Source organism: Hypomesus transpacificus, chromosome 17 (genome assembly GCF_021917145.1).
Source record: "Hypomesus transpacificus isolate Combined female chromosome 17, fHypTra1, whole genome shotgun sequence".
NCBI classification, from domain to species: Eukaryota; Metazoa; Chordata; class Actinopteri; order Osmeriformes; family Osmeridae; genus Hypomesus; species Hypomesus transpacificus.
The window spans coordinates 2,985,670-3,003,400 of record NC_061076.1 but is presented as its reverse complement, the minus strand read 5'-3'; the positions used below and the strand labels follow the sequence as shown (position 1 = coordinate 3,003,400).

Genomic DNA, 17,731 nt, shown 5'->3' with positions numbered 1-17,731 from the left:
CCCTGGGAAATTTAAAATACATCTCTTCTACTCATCGAGACAAGTTTGAACAATATTTATTTCTTAATATCGTTGAAAAGACAGCTGCTTTCAGAGCCACACTACAATACCCATACTGCCTCGCTTACACAGGGGAGAGGTGAGCGACCCGACTAGGAGAGGAGTCTGGAACTATAGAACGGCCCGTGCAAGCGTGGTCTGCTGCTTTTGATATGTCGGATCCGGCTGTGCAAACCTTGCAACCGCGGCTGCTCCAAGCCCAAACTAGTGGATCGGCCACTGCAACCGTGGGGTCTGCATCAGGAAATACTAGTGACCCTGTCAGACCCGGCCTCAGCCAACAACAACGTGCGAGTCAGAAGAAAGCTCAAGTCCGTGCTTTCCCACGGGCGAAAAAGCTTGAAAAACTCGGCGTTTTCTCCGCTTGCAAGGTAATGGCTAAGCTAGCTAGCTTAGTTCAAAACAAAGCTGCAGGCAACTATTGGTCTGCTAGCTTAATTGCCTTCCTAGCCCCCGTAAATATACCAAAACAAAAAGACTACCATTATGCTTCAATCCATCTAGCTAGTTAGCTAGCAATCGTTAGCAAACTAGCCAACATTGTTTATTTGATTGTAGCCTGCTATCAAGTTAGCTAGCTCTGAGCTAGCTTACACATATCACTTATCTTTCTAGCTAACTAGGAACTCAGCACTAACCTCACACCAGTTTGTTAATAATAGCCTACTGTCATCAATCCCATTAAATGTGACTTATTTGTGTTATTCTACTTGATGTCTTGCTAAGTAGAAAGCGAATGACAACCATAAATGAACCACTTTGGCCCATTGTAGCCAGATACCAAAACAATGCGTCAACACGTATGACAATCCCCGTTCTCAGGCTAGTGACACATGTAAGTGCAATGGGTGGAAGAATCCACATCCACCATCAGCCACTCGCATGGACCTGCAGCAACAAGCGGCGAGCCTGAGCGAGTCCTGTCGCAGTTGTGGACATGATCTGGGTACTGAACTGTGCACATGATAATTTATGCCACTTTTTATACACACTGTCAGTTGTCCAGGATTAACACAACGCAAACAAGGGACCCTGTCTCTTTACTTTTGTGTGTGACTTGAAGTGAACTGTTATAGAGATGACCATTAATTAACTGTCAATCTCGTTGCTTCTCTGTCCGGGTAGCGGACCATGTGTCCCACCTGGAGAACGTTTCTGAGGAAGAGATCAACAGACTGCTGGGGATGGTTGTGGATGTGGAGAATCTCTTCATGTCTGTGCACAAGGAGGAAGACACAGACACCAAACAGGTCTACTTCTACCTCTTCAAGGTATCCACTATCCTCCCAGCCAAACTGACACAAAACGACAGACGTAACCACACAGTTGTTGTGTTCGCCTGGTTGTCTTAATTGTTGTTCTTCTGTTGTTCTCCCTTGCTAGCTGTTGAGGAAATGCATCTTGCAGATGAGCCAGCCCCTGGTAGAAGGGTCATTGGGAAGCCCCCCATTTGAGAAGCCCAACATAGAGCAGGTAAATGTTTAAGATTCCACTTCCATCCGCCATATACTACTACACTAATACAAAACTGGATTAGCAATGCTAGATGGTAGGATTTTTTGATGGTAGGATTGGTAAGTTATTTTTTTATTTTTTTATCAAGGGAGTGTTGAACTTTGTTCAGTACAAGTTCAGCCACCTGGCACCAAAAGAGAGGCAGACCATGTTTGAGCTCTCCAAGATGTTTCTCCTGTGCCTCAACTACTGGAAGCTGGAGACGCCCACACAGTTCCGCCAGCGCTCCCAGAAGGATGACGGCACTGCCTATAAAGTGGATTACACCAGGTGTGTTTGTGTTTCGGGTACTGCTCAGCAGATGTCTCAGCAGGGGGTCAGGTGGCTGAGCGGTTAGGGAGTCGGGCTATTAATCAGAAGGTTGTTGGTTCGATTCCCGGCCGTGCTAAATTATGTTGTGTCCTTGGGCAAGGCACTTCACCCTACTTGCCTCGGGGAGAATGTCCCTGTACTTACTGTAAGTCACTCTGGATAAGAGCGTCTGCTAAATGACTAAATGTAAATGCAATGTCTTCAAAATCGCTTTCCGAGTGTTATTCATGAATGCGTTGCTCGGTTCTGAATGGACGTGTTTCTTGTGTTTGTGTCTTAGGTGGCTGTGTTACTGCCATGTCCCCCAGAGTAATGACAGCCTGCCACGGTATGAGACCACCCAGGTGTTCGGCCGCAGTCTCCTCAAGTCCATCTTCACGGTGACACGGCGTCAGCTCCTGGAGAAGTTCAGAGTGGAGAAGGACAAGCTCCTGCCCGAGAAACGCACTCTGATCCTCACGCATTTCCCCAAGTTGGTGCAACCAGTCTTTCTGCATTTCCACCACAGCTGTCATGTGTTCACCCATATAAAACATGTGAGGAATCTGAGATGGGCGATGGATGGGTGTGGTTGTGTGTTGCAGATTCCTGTCCATGCTGGAGGAGGAAATTTATGGAGAGAATTCTCCCATATGGGAGGCAGACTTTACCATGCCTGCCTCAGACGGAACACAGCTGGGCCACCAGACAGGTGAGGGGGAGGGGGTGACCCCTGGGTCACCAGCTCCAAGGGCAGAATCATGACACGATACCAGACCTCTGCTGCTCTCAGGTTGTTACTGCACATATTGTATCTGTTACTGCGCACATATCAAAATCATTTGTTTTCTGACTAACTCTGTTCTGGGTTTATCCCGCCCTGATAGTGATCAGCCCAGCTGCAGTGTCTGGCTCGCCCTCCTTTACCAAGGGGATGAGCAGTGGATCCTCGCTGGGCAGTTTAGGGCTGGAGGCAGGGGCTGCAGAGCCCCCCACAGGTCAGGGTCTGGGTTTCTACTTGTGTTCTTGGTACGTTCCTGTTCTAGTCAGTGCCTATTGTGACATGTCCCTCTCTGGTCTGTTTCAGGGGAGAAGAGGAAGTTGCCGGAAGCTCTGACCTTGGAGGACGCCAAACGTATCCGGGTCATGGGCGACATCCCCATGGAGCTGGTGAATGAGGTCATGATGACCATCACTGATCCAGCTGCCATGTTAGGGCCAGAGGTGAGACCTTTTCAACTCCTCATAGTTTTCTGGTCACACATGTGTTTCTGGAGGCATTTAGAACCACAACCTTTTGCGAAGACGATGTCAAGCTGACACTTGTCATGTGTCACCAGACAAACCTACTGACTCCTAACGCTGCCCGGGATGAGACTGCCAGGCTGGAGGAGAGGCGGGGCATCATTGAGTTCCATGTCATTGGGAACTCACTTTCCCAGAAGTCCAACAAAAAGATCCTGATGTGGCTGGTGGGCCTCCAAAATGTGTTCTCCCACCAGCTACCCCGGATGCCTAAAGAGTACATCACACGGCTAGTGTTTGACCCGTAAGTTGCCATGACGGTTCTCTGCATGTCGCTTGGTCTTATGTCTTTGTTGACCGATTCATTCAATCTTTTCTCTCGTCCAATGTCCACAGGAAGCACAAGACCCTGGCTCTCATTAAAGATGGCCGTGTGATAGGGGGCATCTGTTTCAGGATGTTTCCCACCCAGGGCTTCACGGAAATAGTCTTCTGTGCTGTCACATCCAATGAGCAAGTCAAGGTATACACTAATTAACAGGAATGAATTAGTTTTGTTTAGATTTTTGTGACTGGATGTGTACGATCTGTGTTTTTTTTTTTCTCCGGACTTGATTCCTAATGATGTTAGGGCTATGGAACACATCTGATGAACCACCTGAAGGAGTACCACATCAAACACAGCATTCTCTACTTCCTTACATATGCCGACGAGTACGCCATTGGCTACTTCAAGAAGCAGGTACCATGTAGTACAGATTGATATACTTTTTTGAACATCCCCCATCTATCCACCATTTTGTCCCTCTCACCACTTTTTTTTTTTGGTCTTCTCAGGGTTTTTCCAAAGACATAAAAGTGCCCAAGACTCGTTACCTTGGTTACATCAAGGACTACGAGGGGGCCACTCTCATGGAGTGTGAACTCAACCCCAGGATCCCATACACGGAGCTGTCCCACATCATCAAGAGACAGAAAGAGGTGACCGCACGCCTCTCGGCCTTCCTCCTCCGTGTGCGCGTTCGCTCCTCGTCGGATGATTTCAAAGTATGAAGTCCTGCTTTTGTGTTCCCGCCTCTGACAGATCATTAAGAAGCTCATAGAGAGGAAGCAGAGTCAGATCAGGAAGGTGTACCCCGGCCTCACCTGCTTCAAGGAGGGGGTCCGGCAGATCCCCGTAGAGAGCATTCCAGGCATACGTAAGTGTGTTTCTTGTCTGTGGGCACAGTGGCCCATCCTAGATGATCTGTATGGCTTGGAATTAATTGTGTCCCTCTTTTAAACTTGGTTTATTTCCAGGAGAGACAGGATGGAAGCCTAGTGGAAAGGAGAAAGGGTGAGCTGAAAGCTTGTTTTGACGGAGGGAAATGTCATGTTGGCACTGCAGTCATACTGAATATTCCCAGCTCGAATGGTATTAAATGGACGTCCATGTCTTATAGGAAGGAGCTGAAGGATCCTGACCTGCTGTATAACATGCTGAAGAACCTCCTCGCCCAGATCAAGGTAAGATCCTACCTGACAGAGACTGGTGCAGGAGACCACGCCCCGTTTATTAAGCCCCTGTTGTGTGTCTTTGCCAGACTCATCCAGACTCCTGGCCCTTTATGGAACCAGTGAAGAAGTCCGAGGCTCCAGACTACTACGAGATCATTCGCTTCCCCATCGGTGAGTATCGTCTAAGGGTCATTCGCTGTCTTTCTAAGCATCGTAGTATCGCCTCAGTTATGCTAACCATTACCACACGACTCTGAACATCACATTGAAGTGGAGCCGGCTCTAAGAACTGTGGTCCTCTGTGCTGCTGTGCCCCTTCAGATCTGAAGACCATGACGGAGAGGCTGAAGAACAGATACTACGTGACCAAGAAACTCTTCATCGCAGACCTGCAGCGCATCATCACCAACTGCCGCGAGTACAACCCCCCCGACAGCGAGTACTGCAAGTGTGCCAACACCCTGGAGAAGTTCTTCTACTTCAAGCTTAAAGACGGAGGCTTGATTGAGAAGTGATTCCGGGGGGTTGGGGGTGGGGACTGTCGCGCGCAGCTCTGTGGAGGAGCAGTAGGCACGTGTGTCTCGCTCTCTCGCCCACTCGCTGTCTGGCTCGCTCGCTCTCTTACACACATTCAGAGCAGACGCACGGGAGCATCACTAGCCATCCTGAACTTTAATCTCATGGAGGTATTGAGTGTGTGTGTGTGTGTGGGGGGGGGGGGGGATGATGATGTATGTTATCGATGATTGAAGGGATAATGTGGTTTAGGAAATGGCGTTCCAGAAGAAAAATGGTGTTTGCCAGTAAGTGTCAAAATGTTTTTGTGCACCCTCTCCGTTCTGTGTCCCTTTCCTCTTCACTCCCACCCTGTGTGGTTTAGAATCCCAGCTCAGTCTGACGAGCTCAGTTTACGTAAGTCAATCAAGGACTAAGACTGAATGCATATTGCAATTGATGTACCAAAATTACTGGTTCCATTGTAGCATAAATCATCACAATCATCAATCACTCTTCATATGAGTTACCCTCAAGTTGCAGGGCAGCCCGTCCCCAGGGCTGTCCCCCCCCCCCCCCCCCCCCATCAGAGTTAGTAGAGGGTCCTGGCGTTACTTCAGAACGACTGACGAGGTGACCATGGTTCCTTAATGCACAGACAGATGAGTGCTTTATTTAGGTAATAATTGTTACTTTCACAGGATACTGGATCTAAGGACCTAAGCCGCTGTTGCCTTCCGTTACTGACATACACTTGAAAAGAGGCCAATGTACTTTGAAGGTATTACTGCAAAGACCCCAAGAGCAAGGCGACGGTCAGGTCCTGCTTGGCCTCCTCGCATATACACAGGTCCAAAATCCACCATCATATTTGTGCAGTGGGGATAATGATTAGAGAGCTACAGTAAAACGCGTACTGTAATTGAACTGTTAAGAATCACTTTTCTTTCAAAAGTATTGGCCAGTATGTGTTTTTGTGTAAAGGATATTAGATGTACAGGGGACAAAATATAGGTCGTAGAAGGCGTGGATTCAAATATTTATTTTTCCGGATGGTTCCAAAATCCCAAAAATGGATGTTTGGATGTTATCCAAACATGACTGTAAAAAAATAAACTAAAAAAACACGTTTCTAATTCCCCTGGCTGTTCTGCCCAGTCCTCAGTGTTCACCATGTCGTCCTGCTGGTTGTGCTGTTGCGATTCTTGACGCACAACGTTTCTGGTAGTGTTTCTACACTCCATACTCACTGACTGCATTGCTGTGTGGTGGAGCTCAGTGGATTTATACAATACAGATGTTATATCTCCTTTAAAATGGCCATGGCCTAATGCCACACAACACATAACAATCGGGTCAGTGATTGTAGTCCTCATCAGAAGCCTTGTTCGCTGTTATCTGCCAGACGTTAATGGGAAGTGACTTGTCTGTAGCGACTGAGCCTGCTTGCTGAGTGTCCACTGAACTGTGTGTGTGTCTGTGTGTTCATTTTGTACTTGAATCATGACTTGCTTCGAGTAACTGAAGTGATGTCAACGTTGCGTTATTCAGGGTTGTCAGTTATGTATCCCTCAATCTACCTATGCTGCATTTAAAACCTAAAATATGGACAGTCAGAGTGAAATGTCATGACCATGAAGACTGCTACAGTTTCATTAGTTATGGTTTGAAAGCTATTTACTGTAATATTGTTAATTGAAATAAAGATCTTTTATAATAAAATAATTGTTTTTCATGTTAGCTGGATCATATCAACTGGCATTAATGTATTCACAAAACCGTTGTTATTCTTAAATTAATTTACTGAAATATGTTACTTTCAATGTATTTACATTCAATTGAAAGTACTTTTTTTTGGTAAAGTGCTTCTACAACAGTGGGTAGGTTTTTGCAATGTTTGAGGAAGATATGTACGCATGGTTTCTTAGGGTAGTTTAGAAAACATCCTTCTTGGTTAGTGGGAGACTCCCAGTGTTGCAGGCCTTAGGTTTTGTTTTCCTGGTAGCAGGCACTAACAGACTAATGGGGCCCTCTTACAGGGCTGCTAGGAGGCTGCAACTGCCCAGGCCTGCTGCCATAGGAACTCAAATGTTGCCTTTGTGAACAGATTGCAAAGACTTCATGACAACTTATATAAGTGCTACCTAGCTATTGTTATTGCTGAAAAAATATTCAAAAAATAATCTTTAGCAACCACGAATCCAGACAGTGTCACTTCAAAGTGCCGTGTTTGATTGTCCATTCAGAGCCTCCTTAGAAAGGGCTCTTCTTTGCCTGTGATCGGTGAGGCTTTCGGTTTCGTTTCTCTTTATAGGTGTCTAGAAGGGTTGGGTTAAATGAACCAGATAAAGTCCTCTGTCCTCAATGCAGACAGAAAGGACTTGAAGGACTTAAAGAAGACTTGAGTCTGAGCAGCACTGTCAGACACACTAGCTGGGCTGATTTACCAACTGTTGGTTACAGTCCGCTTCTCTCTCTCTAGTTCCAGCTGTACATTAGAATGGCTGATTGTGGGTTGTATGACTACCAAGAGGAGGTGGTTCAGAGGGCCCTCCTGAGGGAGAACATCATCATCTGGCTTCCCACCGGCGGAGGAAAGACCCGTGCTGCCGTGTATGTGGTCAAGAGACACCTGGAGACCACCCCCGAGGCCAAGGTGGCTGTGCTGGTCAACAAGGTAGGCCTGCTTGAATGAAGAACTGCCATGGTTACGTACTCGCAAAACACTCACAAAATGTCTTTCTGAAATGAGGAGGATTTATAGCCTGTTTGTTCTCTCCCTCTAACCTTTGACCTAAAGTACTGCTGATAATAATCGACTGCTGATGTTTACGGTCGACCTGCTGTGTGTTTTACAGGTTCATCTGGTCGACCAGCATTTCAGCAAAGAGTTCAAACCCCACCTGGGCCATGATTACAATGTGGAGTCTGTCAGTGGCGACAGTAACGAGAAGGACTTCTTTGGCAGAGTGGTTAAGGACTGTGACCTGGTCATCTGTACGGCCCAGATCCTGGAGAATGCCCTGATCAACACAGAGGATGATAAACATGTTGAGCTTACAGGTGAGTCATTCATTCAAAATCAATAACCACCAGACAGTCGGATTCTGCGATTCATGTGTTTGAAGGTGTCTCGGGGTGGCCCATTGAGGAACTGTGAAATGACTCCTGTGACGTCCTAATTGATTCGTTGATTGCTGAGATCAGTGACACCTCGGCATAATTTGGTTCAAAGAGCCATGTGCTTAGCAGCGATACCTTGTACATAACAGTAAGCATGGCTCTCATCCCACCACAGACTTCACCCTACTGGTCATTGACGAGTGCCACCACACGCATAAGGAGGGGGTGTACAACACGATCATGCATCGCTACGTGGAGAAGAAGCTGAAAGGCGAAAGGAATCTGCCTCAGGTGCTCGGCCTCACCGCCTCTCCTGGAACAGGGAAGGCCAAAACCCTGGAAGGAGCTGTGAAGCATGTATTGCAGGTGTGTAGGTCTGCCTGTCTGTCTCAGTCTGTCTGTCTGTCTCTGTCGGCCTGTCTGACAGTCTGTCTGTCTCACCCAGATCTGTGCTAACCTGGACTCAGCCATCGTTTCAGCTGAAACCCATGCCTCTGAGCTGAAGAAGAAAGTCCCTAAACCTAAGAAAAGGTTTGACATTGTCGACAAGAGGCCCGAGGTGAGCCAACCATGTCCGTCTCGTTGCGGTTTCTTCTTCTACTGCCTGGACGTTATTTGAACGGTGAGTTAAAAGGCACAGTGTTGTGGTTTGGCCCTCAGGATCCCTTTGGAGACCACCTGAAGCGGATGATGAAGCTGATCCATGACTTCATGGACTTGGGGACAGCCTCCCAGCTGAGGGAGGTGGGCACACAGGAGTATGAGGCAGACGTGGTCCTTCTGGAGCAGAGGGGTGAGCAGTCCTGTGCATTCATGCGATCCTCGCAGGAAACAACAGAACTGTACCAAGTCCAGGCTGTCCTCACCGTGTTTGTGTCTGTTGTTTGGTTCAACTCCTGTTTGTGTCTGTTGTTTGGTTTCGTGGTGCAGGTGTATTTGAGGGAAACAGAATTGTGGCCCAGTGTGCCCTCCACCTGCGACGGTATAACGACGCCCTGCTCATCAACGACACGGTCCGCATGGTGGACGCCTTCTGTGACCTGGAGAGCTTCTACAACAGCAAGAGCTCCTCAGCCATCGATGGAACAGACTTCTTCCTGCTGGGCCTCTTCGAGGGTGAGTGCCAGGGCTTCAGAAGGAGCCGCTCTTTTCTGTTGCTTTCCAACAGGACATCCATATCTTGTGTGTGTGTATGTGTGTGTGTAGAGGTGCTGTATCAGAAGTATGACAGTTCTTGCCTTGGTCCTCTACAGAGAACCAGACAGAGCTAAAGAACCTGTCAGGGAACGCCCTCTATGAGAACCCCAAAATGGCTAAACTTCAGAGCACTCTTCTGGAGCAGTTTGGAGCCAAAGACAAATCCAGAGGCATACTCTTCTGCAAGACCCGTAAAAGCACCAACTGCCTGAATGACTGGGTCCTCAACAACCGGGCCCTACAGCGATCAGGCATCAAGGCTGCCGTCCTGACTGGAGCGGGAAACGGCATCAATTATATGACCCAGGTACTCTCACATGACACAAGGTCAAGAGTGCTGTATTGATTGGTGGATTAAATAACACAACCAATGAACCTCTTTGTTTGCGTGTGCCTTTGTGTGTCTGTGAATGCATGCCTGTGTGTGTGTGTGTGCTTGCATGTGGATATTTTTTTGCAGAACGAGCAGAAAGAGACCATCCGTAAATTCCGCGAAGGCACCCTCAACCTCCTGATCGCTACCAGCGTGGCTGAGGAGGGTCTCGACATCCCAGAATGCAACCTGGTGGTGCGCTACGGCCTGCTGACCAATGAGATTGCCCAACAGCAGGCTAGTGGGCGAGCTCGGGCCAGTGACAGTGTGTACTCTGTGGTGGCCCAAGCTGGGGGGCGGGAGGTGCGCCGGGAACGCACCAATGAGCTCCTGGAGGACTTAACGGGCCGCGCCATCAGACAGGTCCAACAAATGGGGGAACGCGAATTCCGCAAGAAGGTGAGACGGATTGTACCTGGGGTCCTGCACTATTTCTGTTGGCTAGCCTTTTGTTCCTCACAAGGCCCATCTCCCTCTAGATCACTGAGTTCCAGACAGAGGCGGTTCTTGCCAGTCGGTTGAAAGACCAGCTGAAGGTGAAGAAGCAGAGCCGCTACCGTGCCGCTGAGATTCAGCTCGTGTGTCGAAACTGTTTCAAGGCTGTGGCTTGTGGAAGTGACATCAAGCTCATTGACAACACGCACTATGTTAACGTCAACCCCGGGTTTGAGTAAGCTGTCCTGCCTTCGCACAAGAACTTCTCCAGTAGTTTGTCCTCCCTTGTATGAGGACCCAGTATGTCAATGATGAATTAGTGTGGACCATTGGGCGCTAACCGGTGTGTGTGTGTTCTCTTAGGAGGCATTACAAGGCAGGTGGAAAGGTGCACCTGGACAGACGCTTTGAGGACTGGGAGCCGGGCCGTGCGATCAGCTGTGCGACCTGTAGCAAGGCAAGACTGGTCTCCTCTCATTCCAACATCAATTTAGTCATTTAGCAGACACTCTTATCCAGAGCGACTTACAGTAAGTACAGGGACATTTCCCTGAGGCAAGTAGGGTGAAGTGCCTTGCCCAAGGACACAACGTAATTTTGCACGACTGGGAATCGAACTGGCAACTGTCAGATTACTAGCCCGATTCTCTAACCACTCAGCCACCTGACTACCACTCCCTCCTGATATCCCCCCCCACAAGCTCTAGGGTGTCAGTCTGTTTGCTTCAAACGAAATATTGACGTGTTTTTTGTCACGTGTGTGTTTTAACAGGATTGGGGAATGGAGATGAGGTACAAGGAGGTTGCCTTGTTACCCAACTTGGCCATCAAAAACTTTGCCATGGAGACTCCGGGTGGGAGAGTCCTTGGAAAGAAGTGGAAGGATATTCAGTTCACTGTTGAGGACTTCGACTTTGCACAGTACTGTGAGACCAAGTACCCCGATCTCCTGTCAGAATAATGCTTTGGTGCATTCTTGAGGGTTTTAGGGTTTATCAGGTACATTTTTAGAGTATGTTAAGGGTCGGAGCAAGAGGGAAAGGGTTGTGTGCAATAACTCCAAATGTTTTCAGATGTTATTATCTAGGATTATGTTATGTGTGTGTGTGTGTGTGTGTATGTGTGTGTGTGCGCAAGTGCATCTGTGCAAATGTGTGCTCAGTGTGTGTGTGTAATCTTAAACACTGTATACATTCTGAGATAGGGTTGGTCCCTTCTGTCCAGGCAGTTCTTCATGCTGGAGGCTATTGTGTAGCAGTATGCTGAAGCTTGTTAAACAATGGTCAGGGTTATAATTAGCATAACAGCTTTGTTTACGCCTTAGGACCAATGGCTGTCCTTCTTGCCTCCCTTTCTGGACAATATGGGTGTTTTTTATGGTCCATTTCTGCCATTAGGCACAAAAATGCATAAACTCATGTAGTCACTGTCTTCACACAGTTATTGCCGAAATGCAAATTATAGAGACTATTATTTTAGTAGCACTCATCATAACATTATGAACTTGTTGATGATTGAATGTTTGAACGCAATTAATATATTAAATAAACCTTCACAATGATGAATCATGGTTAGCAGCACATCATGAAGTCTGTGTGTCTTTGTGACGTTTATCATTGAGCTATAAAATACCGTCCTTCCTTGTAACTACATATCTTACCACTGGGTGGCAGTCTAGGCTTATTCACATCTTAGTGTCTCTTCCCACCAGAGGGTCCTCTGTTTACACATGGGGGGTTTGTTCCAGGCAGGATATGGAGAACATAGGAGAATATTCAATGTTGTTTTGATGGAGCCAAAGTCATACCGAGATCCCATTAAGTTTGGCTGGGGATAAGGGATACCAAAACACATACATGGCTGTGTATTCATTTAAACTCTGTACTGCACAACCCCTGTTGGTAGTTGGTAGTTTTATTGTCCTGCAACACAAGACACGATATTTTTTGTACTTTGTTACCAGCTGTTAAATTTAGACTGACTGCATTTAGCTAATTACAGGATTGTGGTCATTCCCTGCTCTCTTCTTTTACCGAAACAATTAACTTTTCATCTCAGTGCAATGTTTTTGTCAAGAGCTGGATTTCTGCCTGGATGAAAACGACCATGTACCAACACAAACATACATTATGAAACACTGCAGGGTAACCCGTAATTTCATAGCAGCAGTCTTTCAGCTTCCAGAAGTAAACTCACCCATCAAAACATCTGACTGCCTGGTTTTCTGTCTTCCTTCCATCCTGTTTGCCTGACGGCCTTTCTGCCGGTCTGTCTATCAATGCGTTGGTTTGATTTGGTCAGTCTGGCGTGTCAAAAATCTCCACAGATCTATGATCGCTGTATGTCAGAAGCTGCTGTGCTGGGGCAGTTGAGGACTTATGTCTAACAACAGGGCCCACTCTGGTGGCATCCTGTTTCAGAGACAGACAGGAAGGAAGGGAAGAAGCGAGCATGATTTGAATTAATCAGGCTTGGGCACTATAATCATGTGTGATTATTTCTTAATTTTCTTTAGCTGGTACTCACTTTGTGAATGTTACAGTAATTGCAATTAGCTCTTAGCTAGTTTGCATGGGAGTGTTTGTATGTGTGCAAATATTTTGTGTATCAAGCATTTCTTGACAAGGGGGACAAATATAGAAGGGAATCAAGAACACAGAGGCAGGGTAACGGCCTGGGTCTAACACTCTTTATATACCTAGTCACACTTTCACAAATTCCCACATACAGAACAGAACTGTATGAGATTTAACTCAAAGGTACCGCATAGGTAGGAAATCAAACAAACACACACACACAAACACACACACACACACGCAAATGTCACTTGTCGGCTGTACATGTCGTCCCGAGAGATCTTTGGCAGCCAGCTTCCCCTGCTGGACTGGGTGTTCTACCGAGTGACCTGGCGTGTCTGGTGTTTCTGCAGACAGGGTCAGGTGGCGGCGGGTGCATCAGCAGCCTTATGCCCATCACACTGCAGCGGATCTAGTTACCATTAAAGCCCCCAAAAAGCTCCATATGGTCCCACAGTAGGCTAGGTGTTGTCATTTGCCATGTTTAGTTCAAAGAGTCGAGGGGGGTTCTTTCAGGTATGTTGGTATGGCGATGGGATTCAGAGGGGGGAGGGGGTCCACTTGACAACTCTCTCTATGCCATTTGGCCTCAGTCATCAAAACAGCGAAACACTATCAGACACAACAAGACAGCGTGTTTGGCCCTGTCCTCTGAAGTCTCTCAGAGATACCAGTTCACATAGATTCGGACAGAGGACGTTAAAGGTCAGTTCCTCTCTCTCGTCCTCCGAATAACAAGAAAGGATACTTCAAAACAGTTGATCGAATCATTTCCATGTATATTTTACAGGGGGCCGCAGAATTGATTATAATCCGTTAAAGTACGTCTTTACTGTCCGAGTCTCCTTTGAACCGCGTGGAGCTCTCCGGGATGAATTGTCCCCAGCTGCTAGAGAGACTTCAGGGCTAGGAGTTAACTGGGCTATTTCATGCTCTATTATGGCCCTGATAAAAGGAAAGCTTGTTTTTTTCCAGTGCTATTCAGAGGAAGTGCCTTTGTCTGCTACGCACCCCCATTCTTCCGACTCTCCTTTGGAATGGAGGACCTGCTAGATTAAAAACGTTGATCTCAGACACTCAGATTAACTCCTAACACGTTTTCTTGATCAGTTTCTCAGTGTTAGCACTTCCAGTGGACTTCTAGTTGGTGACAGCTTTCCTGCTCAGCTTTCTATAGGCCAGCATGGCAGTGTAATTGAGGCACAAAGTATTTTATTTTAGAAATGGAATACAGTGTAGGGTTGTACTGCGTATTTGTTCTCATGACACCAATTTTAGCCTCATTATCCCTCTATTTAATCCAACTACACTTTTGCTCTTATTCAAACCGGAAAGGATTGTAAAAAAAAAAAACGGGTTCACCTCAATCTAACCTGTCGCCCGCTTTCTGTGTATGCTGTATTCAGGTTAGTTGGTACATTTGTATGTATATTCGACAAGGTCTCTGTCAACATAGTTGTTCTTCATGCATGTATGATTTGACACGCGTGTGGGTCTGTTTTATTCTGGGCAAAGCTGTGGCTGTGAAGCTACTGTATGGAAGCACTAATTCATAAGCGTGCTTGATTTGGGGATAAAACCAGCCTATGTTTGACCTTGAGGATGTGGAAGAGAGGACAGGCAAGGCCTGAGGTTGACAAAAGGCTACTGCTTACGCAAACTACAACTCACTAACACGCACCAGTACACTAAAAAGACATTGGCTTGTGGACATGGCCTGCAAATGCTAATGCCGGCCTAGAATAGAACCAGAACATTTAACTAAAATAATTTGACCAACTACCCTGAGAAATGTCTGGGAAAACCGTAAGGAAGGGCAAAATGAGTCGACTGAAAATTCAGAAACTTTGCAGGGTAACAGGAATGGGTGAGAAAGAGAAAAACAAAGAGAGAACAGTAGCAGCACCATATGTCCTGGAGGATGGAGCTAGCTGGAACAGTCTCTTCTGGCTGAAGTCATGCATAATCTCTGACCTTGCAGTGACACGGGCAGACTAATAGAGACGAGTCAACGCACAACAGCACAGCAAACTCAGTCTCTCTCCACGCAACCATCTGCAAACACATTCAGTTGTTTTCCAGAAACTTGACCATAATAAACCTTCATTTCTATTGTTGTTTTTTTTTATTATTATTTTTTGTCTAGCATGATTATATGATCATTAGGAGATTATGCTGAAAGAGAGGGTAATAGAGTGATAGAGAGGGAAAGGGTAAATGAGAAAGAGAGAGAGAGAGAGAGAGAGAGAGAGAGAGAGAGAGAGAGAGAGACAACTTCTCCGACAATTGGTGATAATTTGTGTTTTCAAGCTCAACCAACTAAAGTAGAGGAAAACAAGCTACTGTAATAGGAGACCAGATGCTTTTGTTGAATTGTTTTTTAAACTAAAATGCCAACAACAAACAAATAGACCTTCCAGTCATGCAGGGAGCAGCAGAAGGTGAGATCCGGACCACAGCCCTGGTTTTGTCTGTCGGGCTCCTCAGGAGACTGCACATTAACTGTGTCAAAGTTTTGACAGATTCAATTATAATAAACCCCTTCACACTGCTTCCGCAATGGCCTGTAACAACCTTCCTCCCATCAACCCCCTGCCAGGCGTGAGATAGACAGCCAGCACGCCAGCCACCTCTCACCCAGCCCACCATGTTCACTCTGCCCCCTAGCTCTGCTCTCCCCTCCCAGCCATGAGACGGGTAAGTCTGGCTCCACCATCCAGAAACATCCGCAGAGTCTCATATTATTTCCTTCCTTGTTTCCATAGATAAGCTATCTCTCCAATGTGGTTCTGTTCTTTGAGGATCTGAACCACACTGGAGGATGGGAGAGCTTTGCTCCCGCAGTTAATACTTCCATCCGCAATCTCTGTAAATTGTAAAGCTCTCGGTTTTATCCACAAATGTCAAAATGATAGGTTTTGTGTTCAAGAAGAAAAGGGAGCCATTTTACAACAAGAGACGGAACACAGCAAACATCTAGCCACGAGGAAGAAACAACACACTGCATCTTTTTCCCAATCTCTCCCTTTGTCCATAGGAGAGTCTTTCTTTATTTCTTTGTACCACTCATTCTTTTCACTCTCCCTTTCACCCGTCCACCCTCTCAATTATTTCAGAGAAAAACAGCGCACTTGTCAATCTTTTTCTTTTCAATAGCTAAAAGTCTATCTATTTCCCCATACCCAACGGCAGCCAATTAATTCAATCAGGCTGTCGAAAGTCATTTTGAGTCACAGCATGCTATTGGTTGTCTGAGAGTGTTGACTTCCACACACATTGTTAAGAGCTCAACCACACCAAGTAAATTAGGGTACATTAGCCTGAATGGATCCCAGGATAATTTTTCCATTCAATTAGACCTTTTGTGTGTTCCATCTCACCAGAGTAGACAGGTTAGTGGGCAGAATTCTATTGTGATCTTTGGGGAGATGGCCCTGGAGCATGTCATGTGTAGGTCTCCTTCCCCACTATGGCTGAGATAGTCAAAGGTGGGAGGGTTTGTGGAGGAGGAGAAACACTGCTGTTAAGGTCAGGCCCAGACTTATGGCTGGCAGTGTAATAACTGTGTTGTTTACTTCTCAACAAAACTCCAGATGATCTGTTGTCTGACTGCTAGCATGAAACCAGAATTATGGTTTTCTTGTGGGGTGTAAGCTATCAACGTCTTCACAGCGACCTTTGAAGTTACTCTTCATTGTCTTGTGAAGCTTCAGGAAATTGAAAGGACAGATTAGGGCTGGGTGAGGTTTGGAGGAGGGAAAAAACATGACAATAGTGACGTGCAACATGCGAAGGCTTTCTGGAACCGAGCACAGCACACGGAAATGAACCAGTCTAGCTCGGACTACTGCGAGAGAGAAGGAGAGAGGCAAATGTTAGCCTGCCCAAAAGGTTCAGGTGTGAGGTGATTCACCACATACTATATGCCTATATGTCTTCACACACACAAAAACAACATTTGAGACTCAAGAATCACAGAAAACACACAGACATGCGTACATTTGGTCCTGGTACAGTATGTCAGGGACTGAGAATGAAGCTTCTATGGCACAACGTTTGATTGGAACCTTTCAGAAAAACTGAGAGAGGCTACTGTCAGTCTCTGCAAACGACTGCAAAGTGCTCTTCTTTTGTCTGTCAATGTAGCATTTGTCCTTACATTATCCTGTTCTGATGTTTCATCATTGCAGTATGAATAGGCCATAGTAAGTTTCGGAATTAGGGGTGCTCTAAATCAGGATTATTTTTTTTTTGAACCAAAGGAAAGGGAATTCAACATTTTACTTCACCATTATTCCAATTTCGGTCAAAAAGACATTGAGATATAACAAGACACAGGGGCCAGTCAGGTGCAAGAGAATGGAAGGAAGAATGAAAGGGAGCTGTTCATTTCTCTCACCAGTAGTCCCATGGCAGTGTAGAGACGGGAGGTGTGAGGTGTGATGGGCGATGTGGCGGGTGGGTCAGAGCTGGAAAAGTGGGTTTGCTCTGGCGGGAAATGGCTATTTACGTCGCTGAAAATGGAGTGGGCCTTCATGACATTTTCATAGCCCTGCAGGCAAGAGTAACCTTCAGCAGAAAAAAGAACGGTTGAAGCAATGGGAGGAGGGAAAATAAGAGGGAGGGAGGGAGGGAGGGAGGGAGGGAGGGAGGGAGGGAGGGAGGGAGGGAGGGAGGGAGGGAGGGAGGGAGGGAGGGAGGGAGGGAGGGAGGGAGGGAGGGAGGGAGGGAGGGAGGGAGGGAGGGAGGGAGGGAGGGAGGGAGGGAGGGAGGGAGGAGTAGAGGGATAGGGGAATAACAGCAGGAGAGAGTGGGTTTCCACAAAGATCAAAATGGAAATATGTGGGTGCCGGATTCAGGACGAGAAGGGGAGAGTAAAGGGGGAAGCAGAGAATGTTGAACATATCACAGAAGGAGATGTTTA

At 46.7% G+C, this 17,731-nt stretch overlaps 2 protein-coding genes across 2 annotated transcripts; both read left to right on the top strand.

Annotated features, from left to right (window-relative positions):
- The first annotated feature begins 105 nt into the window (after positions 1-105).
- Positions 106-5,930, top strand: kat2a (K(lysine) acetyltransferase 2A). The gene is made up of 18 exons (XM_047037596.1): positions 106-431; positions 883-1,006; positions 1,186-1,331; positions 1,444-1,533; positions 1,664-1,845; positions 2,168-2,359; positions 2,472-2,578; positions 2,754-2,864; positions 2,954-3,090; positions 3,207-3,415; positions 3,508-3,634; positions 3,743-3,853; positions 3,949-4,092; positions 4,196-4,310; positions 4,411-4,447; positions 4,554-4,617; positions 4,695-4,779; positions 4,930-5,930. Exons 1-18 carry the CDS (start codon positions 213-215, stop codon positions 5,121-5,123), a joined length of 2,394 nt encoding a protein of 797 aa, XP_046893552.1. The 5' UTR covers positions 106-212; the 3' UTR covers positions 5,124-5,930.
- Positions 5,931-7,393: 1,463 nt separating this feature from the next.
- dhx58 (DEXH (Asp-Glu-X-His) box polypeptide 58) lies at positions 7,394-11,811 on the top strand. The gene is made up of 11 exons (XM_047038923.1): positions 7,394-7,780; positions 7,962-8,166; positions 8,402-8,592; positions 8,672-8,785; positions 8,887-9,019; positions 9,157-9,342; positions 9,480-9,730; positions 9,884-10,195; positions 10,276-10,466; positions 10,595-10,688; positions 11,004-11,811. Exons 1-11 carry the CDS (start codon positions 7,604-7,606, stop codon positions 11,190-11,192), a joined length of 2,043 nt encoding a protein of 680 aa, XP_046894879.1. The 5' UTR covers positions 7,394-7,603; the 3' UTR covers positions 11,193-11,811.
- The last annotated feature ends 5,920 nt before the right edge of the window (positions 11,812-17,731 follow it).

What these genes read in the sequence shown, in the direction of transcription:
- kat2a (XM_047037596.1), top strand. Translation starts at nt 213, where the DNA reads ATGTCGGATCCGGCTGTGCAAACCTTGCAACCGCGGCTGCTCCAAGCC. An exon ending in TCTACTTCTACCTCTTCAAG is followed by an intron (nt 1,332 to 1,443) that starts GTATCCACTATC and finishes CTCCCTTGCTAG; the next exon opens with CTGTTGAGGAAATGCATCTT. An exon ending in AGAAGCCCAACATAGAGCAG is followed by an intron (nt 1,534 to 1,663) that starts GTAAATGTTTAA and finishes TTTTTTATCAAG; the next exon opens with GGAGTGTTGAACTTTGTTCA.
- dhx58 (XM_047038923.1), top strand. Translation starts at nt 7,604, where the DNA reads ATGGCTGATTGTGGGTTGTATGACTACCAAGAGGAGGTGGTTCAGAGG. An exon ending in TAAACATGTTGAGCTTACAG is followed by an intron (nt 8,167 to 8,401) that starts GTGAGTCATTCA and finishes ATCCCACCACAG; the next exon opens with ACTTCACCCTACTGGTCATT. An exon ending in TTGTCGACAAGAGGCCCGAG is followed by an intron (nt 8,786 to 8,886) that starts GTGAGCCAACCA and finishes TTTGGCCCTCAG; the next exon opens with GATCCCTTTGGAGACCACCT.